This window comes from Phoca vitulina, unplaced genomic scaffold (genome assembly GCF_004348235.1).
Source record: "Phoca vitulina isolate PV1807 unplaced genomic scaffold, GSC_HSeal_1.0 scaffold1, whole genome shotgun sequence".
Lineage (NCBI taxonomy): Eukaryota > Metazoa > Chordata > Mammalia > Carnivora > Phocidae > Phoca > Phoca vitulina.
This window is the reverse complement of record NW_022589704.1, coordinates 3,481,846-3,492,327: the sequence shown is the minus strand read 5'-3', so window position 1 is coordinate 3,492,327 and position 10,482 is coordinate 3,481,846. Positions and strand designations below refer to the sequence as shown.

General features: G+C 53.4%; 1 protein-coding gene across 1 annotated transcript in view; it reads left to right on the top strand.

Annotated features, from left to right (window-relative positions):
• The window catches only part of RAMP1 (receptor activity modifying protein 1), a 43,617-nt gene extending 35,053 nt beyond the window's left edge, over positions 1 to 8,564 (top strand). The window contains exon 3 of the mRNA XM_032392380.1: positions 7,909 to 8,564. Coding sequence (XP_032248271.1) covers positions 7,909 to 8,164 — 256 coding nt within the window. The 3' untranslated portion in view covers positions 8,165 to 8,564. The remainder of the gene's footprint in view (positions 1 to 7,908) is intronic.
• Positions 8,565 to 10,482: the final 1,918 nt, after the last annotated feature.

Below are 10,482 nucleotides of genomic sequence, written 5' to 3'. Positions count from 1 at the left end.
GAAACCAGAGAGGGAGACAAACCATAAGAGACAATCTCAGGAAACAAACTGAGGGTTGCTGGAGTGGAGGAGGGTTGGAGGGATGGGGTGGCTGGGTGATGGACATTGGGGAGGGTATGTGCTATGGTGAGCACTGTGAATTGTGTAAGACTGATGAATCACAGACCTGTACCCCTGAAACAAATAATACATTATATGTTAATTTAAAAAATCACTAAATATTAGTTTTTAACAATTATTAGTGCATTTAAATGATTTGCCCTTTGGAAAGATTTATTTTGTTGTTCTCTTTTAAAAATGTCTTGATTTGGAGACTTACATCATGTATTTTCATATGTTTTTGTTTAATAATAAGATGGTTTACGACAGCGGATTTTTCTCAGGATTCATTTTGGGCGCCATCCCCCTAACTTTCACAAGTAGTGTTGCCATTGTGTTCTTAATAGCGTGTAAGCAAATTGTCAAGTTCTCGCTGGACCTCAAGAGTATATGAGTGCTCTTTAATTTCTGGAGATTTGATATTTTTTAAAATTTATCCTTTTCTTACTAATTTCTACTTTTTAATATTGTAGTCAAAGACTACTGATGTACAATTTTCACTGTGGAAATATGTCATTTTTCTTTGCTGCCTAAATAGAATCTATGGCCTTTGAAAAGTTGTTGATTCTCTGTAGACCAGACACGTCATATGCAGTCCCTGAATGCGGTTTATTCACTTTATGCTAGTTTTAATCTGCTCAGCCCTGAAAGGGGGTTAAAGTCTCCAACGTGAAGGCATGGTTGACTCCGTCTCATGCTTCCCACATCTGTAGGCTGTCTGTGCACTGGGGAGCTCTCAAAACACTGTCCCAGTGTGAATGTCCCCTTTGGCGCACTTCCGTCGCCCGGGGCTGTGTCCTGCTGCGGAGACCGCCCCTCCTGTGGGCCCTCCTGTCCCCAACTTCTCTCTTCCTTCAGCTTTGGTTCCCCTTTGCCTTTGAGGTGACCCCAGTGAACAGGATAAGTGGGATTTTGTTTTCTTCTCACACTGTTCCTGCCCTCAGGTGTTTGCAGGCTAGTTGTTGAGACCAACAGCGAGCGAAACATCACGTGAATTAAAGTACAAAGTAAGACATCTATGAGGGAAACCCCACTTTACCAGGAGGCCAAAGGGCCTTTTTGAGGAAGTGACATTTGAGGGATGAGCAGAGGTTGGCCTTGTGAAGATGGGTTTAAGAGCCTTCTAGTTAGAAAGAGCAGCATGTGCAAAGGTCCTGAGGCAGAAACATCAGCCAGCGTAACTAGCATGTAGCCAGTGAGAAGGAGAGGACATGGTTGAGGGTGGGAGCCACATGAGGGGCTTTTGAATTCAGCACAAGGGAGCATTGAAGGTATGAAGCAAGGTGCTAAGATACGGACAGCAGGCTGCAGGTCAGGGGAGGGCAGGGGTGGATAGTGGACTAGGCGCAGGGGTGCAGAGGAGAGGAAAGCAGGGAGGGGTTTGATGGCCACCCTTGACTAAGCTGGGTGGGGTAAAGGAGAAGGGGTACAGAGAGGCCAAGACCCCTGGGCCAAATTTAGTGCAGAAAAGTGGAAGCTGGTATTAGCAATGTGCGTCATAATAACCCACCAAGACAAATCACTTCTGCCTACTCCTGGGCACAGTGACTGGGCCACAGGAGGGGAGGGGACACCTCTGGAGGCAGTGAGCAGTCCATGACAACTCGGGCTGGACAAGGTTTCCCAGGTGGTGGGAGACGGGGCTGAGGCAGGGATAACCTGGAAGTCAGGTGTGTCGACAGCTGGATGTGGACAGAACCAAGCCTCACAAGGCGGGGTGGGGGGGGGGATGGGGGGGGATGGTCACAGCTGGCCCGGGAGGCAAGGAGCCTGTGGACGCCCCTCCCTGGACGGGGGAGAGAGAGCAAGGACAGGGGAGCCTCTGGGCAAGGACAGGTCAGGCTACTGATGGAGGGGAGAGGCTCAGCAGCCCAGAGGGAGGTCCTGGGCCCAACTGCAGCGGGGGAGGAGGCCAGAGAGAGGAGGTGCCCAGGAAGGGCGCCACCTGGTGGCCTCGCCCTTCCTGAACGGCTGCGGCTGGAGCTGGCCGCTGGAGGCCTCTGGTGGGGCTGGGAGCCCGCAGGAGAGGGTGCAAAGGGGAGGCTTTTAGAAGCAGTTTCTTTCACCTCTGTCCAGCTGTCGGCTGTTTTTTAAAATCACAAATTTGCAGTGAACATCTCTTCACATTACTTTTGTCTGCATTTTATGTTACTGTTTTAGGATAATTCCCAGAAACAGATTCACTGGGTCAAAGGGTATCCCCAGGAGTGAGGTCACTGACGCATACTGCCAAAGTGCTTTTCAGAAAAATTTTATCAGCTTACCTGTCAGTGACGGCACAAGGGCCTGCCTCATTTCACTCCAGCTTCGCTGGTGCTGAGCATTCTTATTTTTAAATCTGGATGTTCGCTTCTTTTTTTCTTAATAGTGAGGTTAAACTCCTTCTCAGATGCGTATTAGTTGTTTGGATTTCCGGAAGAGCTGTCTAACCAAAAGCGTCACGGGTATCTGGCTCTGCGTCTCGCACCCACCCACACGCCTCTCCAGCTGTCCGAAAGCCTCCCCCCGTGTCATCTGGCGTTCTGACAGGCTCCTCAGGCCAGCCTTGGGCTGCCCGGCCACCACCTCCCCTCCCCGCGGGGGGTGTGCAGAGCCGTCGGAAGCCACGCGTGATGTGTGATCCCGGACAGGTGGAGGCAGGCAGACGAACTAAACCTAAGTCCAAAAGTGCTTCCTCCTCAGATTTTGGAGGCTTAGACACATGTTGTTGCCTGGTCAACTTTTGCTCAAGTTGATGGAACAAGAAGCGTACACTTCATGAGCCACATGCCAGTTGTCTGGGAGGAAGCGATGAAGTAACATCCACTTACTGGGCACCTGCTGTGTGGTGGGCCCTTGACTTCATTTAACTTGGTCCGCCCCATAACCCTGCCAGGTGGTCTCCTAATTGGAATATAAGGAGGCCAGGGCTCACTCCGACAGGGGACATGAGATCCCCAGGATCACTCACGATAAGCCGTGGAGCTGGGATTTGAATCCAAGTCTGTGGGGTGTCAGGCCCCAGCCTGGGATAACCCACATCAGGGTCGGTCAGGGCTAGTTGGGGGACAACACCAACCACAGGTGTCCCCAGAGCAGACCACTTGCCTGGGGCATCCGTGGGCATCGGCCTTCTTGTCAAACAAGTAAACACCCATGAGTCATGGCGCCCTTGACTTGGGACCCAAACATACTGGAAACTCCCACCGTAGTGTTCAGGAACATGCCAAGCAAAGTTTGCTTATGGGCCCAGAATAGAATGTCTCAGCCAAAAAAAAAAAAAAGATAATTGTTCAGTTACGTGAGAACTGAAAATAGAGGGTTAAGTTAGGCAAAAATATTTTTGATTATTATTTTGGGCCCTTCAGTCAGTACTATGTTCTTCTGAAGAGAAGAATGTCTGTGCCCTGAGGGGAATTCTCTTATCGCACCATTGCTGACAGGGCTCAAAATATTTATTGAAAGTTTCAGCTGTCACTTCTGTATAAATAAACAGGATATGGACGGCCGACTGCATGTTAGAGATATTTTTAGACGGGGGTGGCTTTGCAGACGGGAGGGATAACATTTCAAGGAGAAAGTGCCTGATCCCAGAATAGCCCACCAGAGGCTCACCCTCCACGTGGCCTCAGCGCGGGGTCTGTGGAGTCTCATCTCCTGGGTCGGGGGCTCTTCCCTGTCCTGGCTGGCCAGCCTAGAGATGGCGACACCTCTTTCTAGGGACATCCCAGCCCCACTCCTCAGGCGCTGAGGATGGGGGACAATGTTTAGGATGGACTGTCTGTCACTGGTCCTGCTGACTGGTTTGGTCTGGTGGGCCTGAGGCAGAAGACAGTCATTCAAACCAGTGCTTATAACACGTAAGCCTGTGGCTGATCGACTTTGGGTTTTAACAGTACGTGACACATTCAGCTTTTACCCGGGCCAGGCACTTGGTAAGTGCTAGTTCATCTGTTCTCAGTGAGCCCCAGTCTGTCATGAATTCCTGCCACTCTTTGCACTGGTGTTTTTACTTGAAACGCGAGTCCTTGCTCGCTTAGGAAGACCGCACACCCCGGTGGGCACGGGTCCCCCTGCACTCCGGCTGCTGTCGCCTCGGCCTGCTCTCTCCCTCCTGGGGCCTCCCGTACTCTGCCCTCGCATGGGGACTGAGGGGGGCCCACGGTCCCTGTGCACTCATGGCAGTGACCCAGAGAGCAGCCAGGACAGGGAAAACAGTGGCGGAGTGGTTTGGAGGCTGACGGGAGCTGCGGTAGAGGGGGGCTAGGGTGCAGGGGACAGCCCGGCCTTTTCCACGCAGCCTTTCCAGGCCTCCTTGAGCAGCTCCTCAGTGTTGATCGGTAGTCTCTGCTCCATTTACTCACTTTCTAGATCAAAAATCAGAAAGACCAGAAAAGTATCCTTTAAAGATCCTCCTTTTTACTGTTTATGGAGCTCTTTGTGTGTTACGTTCCTCTGACTGAAAAACTCGAGCATTTCTTATAGCCCAGATCTGCCGACGATGAATTCTCTCAGCTTCTTTTCTTCTGAAAGAGTTTTTAGTTCAACTTCGTGTGTGAAAGCTATGTTTGCTGGGTGTGGGATTCTGGGCAGATGGGGGTGTGTTCCCACCACCACTACCAACACTTTGTCACCCCGTTGTCCCCTGGCCTGCACAGCCTCTGGTCAGAATTCTGCTGACATCCTGTCATCGCTCCTCTGTAGGTGTTTTTCTTCTCGACAGACTCTAGGATTTTTTCTCTTGGATTTTTTTCTTTATCTTTGGTTTTCAGCTGCTCGTTTGAACTTGATGGGTCTGTGTGGCTGTTTATCGGCTGTTGCTGTCGCTTTGGTTTTTGCCCTGTTTAGGGTTCTCTGACTTCTTGGATTTGCAATCTGATATCTCACTATTTTTGGAAAATTTTCAGCCATTTATCCCTTTACATACTTTTTCCACCCCGTTTCTTCTCCTCCTTCTGGGACTCAGATTATAATTTGGAGTTGGTATCATTGGCTGTGTTATTAATTCACCACAAGGGTGCTCTGTTTTTTCTCTTTGTGTTTCTGTTTGGGTAATTTCTACTGACCTACCTTCAGGTTCACTAATTCATTCCTCAGATGTCAGGTCTGCTGATGAGCCCATCAAGGGAATTCTCTCTGATACTGTGTTTGTTTGTTCTCTAGCATTTTTCTCTGGCTTTCTTACAGCTTGCATCTCTGCGGAAATTCTCCGTGTCCATTGTCTGCCTTCCCCACTAGACCCCTTTATCATATTCATCTTTTTGAGGTCCCTGCGTGATAGTTACAACATCTGGGTCATCTCAGAGTCTGATTCTGTTGATTGATGTTTCTCTTGACAAAGGGTTGCTTAGTTTCTGTTGCTTTTGAATGAAAAGTTCATGATTCTGTATTGCATACTGAATATTCGTGTATAGGACAGCAGAGACTGAGGTAACCAGTGTTTCTATCTGGAAATGGGTGAGCCTCTTCTGCCAGGCTGCTCAGGTGAGGTCTGAGTCAATCTTGTCAGGAATTGGGCTGGGCTTGGGGTTTGTGGTTGCACGGTTACTTTCAGAGCACCACAGGCCTCCGTACCTCTAGCAACAGGCTCCCATTGCCTTGTGCTCAGAGTTGGGGCTGGTGAAGTGTCCTCAGTGCAGTGTCCCGTCCTGCATGCCTGGGCCACACAGTGGGCCTCTCCCCACCTTGTCTGGGCGGCAGACGGCTACTACTTGTTATTGTGTTATTCTTATTATTCTGTGCCCATAGAATAGACAGGCCCATGCCTTCGAGCCCCTCCCCGTGGTGGCCAAACCCTGCCCTGTATCTGTGGGGTCTTGGCTGAGAGATTCCTGCCCCTCTCCCAGTGGCAGGAGACCTCTGTTTGGTATCATGCAGGATCCTAGGCCCAGGATGGGTTCCTGCTGCTCTCCCAAGGGAAAAGAGTCTTTTCCCCATCCTTCCATCAGCCACAGTGCATCTCTCTTGTGCCCTGGGGCTGACAGGCTGTACCATCCCTCCCTCAGCAGCTTCAGGCTTTTGCTTCCCAGAAGAGAAGGGCCTGGGAGTGTTGGAAGGGCTATGGGTCTGCTCGCCACAATCCGCTGCTCTTCCTCCAGGGGTCAAAGGCTGTCACTTCTTACGTGAGAAATATTCAGGAAATGTGGAGTGTTTGTGCCTGGCCCCATGTGGCAGCCGGTCTCCTGCCTGCCCCTAATCTTTCTCACGAGCAAGAGCCTCATGGGAAGAAGCGATGAGTCACAAAACCGCCAGTGTGTCTGGGGCCCCAGAAATTCCAAACTGACCTTCCAGCCCACAGTTGGCCTTTGGCAGTTTGTTACAAGTGGGTCTCTCCTCATGTCTGGTGTGGCAGCTGTGGCTCGTTCCCATGCTCTGCTCCAGGTGGGACAGTCCCCGCATTGCCCGGCCTTGAAAGAAGTTACTTCACTGCTTTGCAGTCTCTGCTCTCTGATGGATTCCAGAACACATATTGTTTTTTAGTTTCTTTGGCCTTTTTTTTTTTGGCTATCATTCAGGTAAGAGCAACATTCTTTGCAGCTTCCTACCTGATAAGCAGAAGCAGAAGTGACTCACCCTCTGGAAACTACGTCTTCATTTCCCCCAATGTTGAATCTTCATTTATTAAAAAGTAATTTACTCAAAGTATTAAACGTAGAACCACCATATCTGGTGTTCTGGGTGTACCACTTCTGGGTGTACAGCCAAAAGAATTGAAAGCAGGGTCTTCAAGAGACGTTTGCCCACCCATGTTCGTACCAGCTGTGTTCCTCACAGTCATAAACGTGGAAGCAACCCAGGTGTCCATTGACAATGGATAAACAAAATGATTCAGAATATGATTCAGCCTTGAAAAGGAAGGAGCTTCTGACACCTGCTACAACGTGGATGAACCTTGAGGACACTATGCTCAGGGAAATAAGCCAGTCACAAAAAGACAAATACTCTATGATTCCACTTACCCGACGTCCCTCGAGCGGTCACACTCAGAGACAAAAAGTCGAATGGTGGGTGGGGAAGGGGGAATGGGAAGTCAGGGTTTCGTGGGGACAGAGTTTCTGTTTGGGAAGGTGAGAAAGTTCTGGAAACGGACGGTGCTGACGGCTGCACGACAGCGTGAGTGCATTTACTGCCACCGAACGGTGCACTTACAAATGGCTAAAATAGTAAAAATTGTGCTATTTAAATTTTACCACAATAAAAAAAAAAGGAAGAAGAAAACAATTGACTGGTATCTGCCATGTGCCGAGAGCTCTTCTGGGCCCTGGGACTACAGAGGTGAACAAAACAGACCCCGTCCTCATGGCACTTATACCCGATAAATAAAACAAATATGTCCCTCCATACAACGAGGAGTGACGAGCGCTGTGGGAAACACCAGTGAGAGTGGGCAGATGGGGGCTGGGCGATAAGGCCCCACGGGGAGCCCTGCCTTCCAGGCCAAGGGGCATGCGTGGGGTGAGGCTGGAGAGGCTGCGGATTTGTGCACCGATGGCTTGTTGACCCAGGCCGCTGTCTGAGCGCGCTTGACTGGCCCGCCCCGCCCTTTAGGCTGCCCTTGCATGTGGCACCCCAGTCCCTGGAACCCCAGAAGCAGGAGGGACGGCCCTAAGCCCCAGCTCACCTTCCAGGGTCTGGGCGCATGCAGGACATCTGGGGAGCCCCCACGACACCATCTAGGGTCTCCCTCTTCTAGAGCCAGGGCCACTGCCACTGGGCCTGGACTTCCGGGGGTGCTGGCCACGGTGGGGGATGGGATGAAGAGCCCTCGGCTGGGTCCTTCCATGGCCCTCGGCCCCCTCGGGGGCTGATGAGCTGCTTTTCCATCTGCAGGAGCTACGGAGAGCTCACAGACTGCACCAGGCAAGTGGCGGACCAGCTGGACTGCTTCTGGCCAAACGCGGCCGTGGACCAGTTCTTCGTGGCCATCCACCGGCACTACTTCAGAAACTGCCCCGCGTCCGGCAGGGCAGTGCGGGACCCGCCCCGAAGCATCCTCTGTCCCTTCATCGTGGTGCCCATCCTGGTGACCCTGCTGGTGACGGCGCTGGTGGTCTGGAGGAGCAAGCGCCCAGAAGGCATCGTGTAGGCGCGCGGCCCCGGGGGCAGGCGGGGAGCCCCGGCCTGGCCCGGGGAGAGCTTCCGGGGCCCGGACGGCAGCACAGGCCCCCAGTCCCCCCTCCTCTCCCCAGGAAGAGCTATCAGGATTTCGGGGTGGTTGCGGTACAGGCATTAACCTGAAAGGCCAGAGGTCGAAGCCACCGGGGTGGGGGTCCCAGGAGCTGGGGTGGGGGCAGGAGCGCAACCGTCGCTATTCCCGGGGAGGGTCCCAAGCTCTGTCTCCTAATGTCCCAGCCTCAAGCCAGACTCTGGATAAGTAGTTCGTGGTGATTAAAAGGATGTCCTCAGGGGCGTCTGGGGGGCTCAGTCGGTTAAGCGTCTGCCTTCGGCTCAGGCCATGATCCCAGGGTCCTGGGATGGAGTCCCGCATGGGGCTCCCTGCTCGGCGGGGAGCCTGCTTCTCCCTCTCCCTCTGCCTGCCTGCCTGCCTGTCTGCCTACCTGAGATCTCTCTCTGTCAAATAAATAAATAAAATCTTTAAAAAAAAAAAAAAAGGATGTCCTCAAATGTGGGCAGCGTCATTACTTCTGGGGATGGATCACTGAGGGAAGAAGGGTGGAGAAACGCTAGCCCCTTCAGATTCCATCTGCCTCTGTGAGAAGGGGCCGTGCCAGGGCCCTGCGGTGGGGATGGTGGGCAGCCGAGGCGCTGCGTGCCCCGGAGAGGCCCCCGTGGGGCTCTGACGGCCCCACACGCCCTCACCCTCACCACAGGAGCTGGAACCACTGGCCCGAGGACTGTGGTGCACAGACAGGGTGAGGCCCGTCTTCAGAGATGCCTCACCAGCCCTCAGGTCCAGCTCCCCACCTCCATCCTGTCCCCGAGGGCTTTGCCGGTGGTTTCCAGGCTGCTGCTTTCCCATTCACAGTTCTTCCCAAACCCTGCTTACAGCCACCTTCCAGAAGGTTCTGAATCCCCGAGAGGAGCTTCCATGCTCTTCCTCCCCGATGTCTTCTGAGCTCAGACCTCTCCTCTGAGGTCCCTGTGGCCCCCAGCCTGCCCGACCCTCCAGGGCCCAGGACCGGCCCCTTCTCAGGATGACTAATGGGACGGCATGGCCGCACCCTCAGCCTCGGCCTCTCCCTCGGCCCTGCAGGCCAGCCCACCCAAACACAGGGGCCCAACACCATTGCCCCCTGGAATGTTCAGCATTAGCGTACCACAACCACGTGGGGTCACCCACCACCCCACTCAGCTGAGCAGACCAAGACCCCAGCCGGAAACCCCCCAGCCTCTTCCTGGGCACCTGCTGTCCCATCACGGGCAGGCCCCTTGTGTGCAAATGGTTTCCCTGACGGAGATTCTCAAGCTTCTGCGCTGAACCATGGGCACCCAGCATGGTGGCGCCTTCTAGGAAAGGAGCTCAGGTGGTCTTAACGGCAGGATAATTGCCTCAAGGACCAACAGGGACCCCAGTGTCCACATGTCAGGACCTCGCGGAGGGGCTGGTCAGGCTGCAGGGTTAGGGCCCAGCTCCCTCTGCCTTCATATGTTGTACACTTGGGACCACGAGCTAGAAGGGAACGGGCCATTGTCTCCATTCATCCCTGACTCCTCCTCCCCGAGGAAGCCGTCGTGCGAGCAGGTTGCGGCGCAGGCTGTAGGCAAGGACGCAGGTGGAGGAGGAGCTTGGGGGCTCAGGGCCCAGGTGTCCATGGGTCTTGGCTATGGGCGAGGTCTCAGGAGCAGGAGGGGGCAGGGAGTGGGTGTTGTGGGCGGGAGGATGTCTTCATAAACATCATCACCTGAGCGCAGAGGTGACAGGCTCCACAGCCCCCAGCCTGACCTTGCTAGTCATTCGTCCTGTCATCAGTTACGTGTGCGTGTGCTCAAGGCACTGGCTTTATAAGCCTGCGGGTCCCTCTCGTCCAGGGTTAATACCCCTCGTGGAAGGAACCTGGGCCCCGAGCTGCCAGGGCAGCGCCATCATCCTCAGGCCCCTACAGGTGGTCAGGGCCCCACGTCGCCCTATTGCTTCGCCGGGGCTGAGTGAGGAATCCTTCCAAAATCAGCTTTAGGGCTATGGCATCTTCAAGGACAAGGCTCCCCCTTCTTCCTAAGTGCTTTGCTGGCCTGAGGTGTGTGTGTGTGTGGTAGGTGTGTGGTGTGTATGATGTGTGTGGGTGTATGTGAGGTATGTGTGTGATTGTGTGGGAGTGTGTGGGTATATGGTGTGGGGGTGTGTGGTGTTGGGGTGCATGGTGTGTGTAGGTGGGAGTGGGGAGGGTTGGTATGTGTGAGGTGTATGATGTGTATGTGGTGTGCGTGAGGTGTATGATCTGTGTG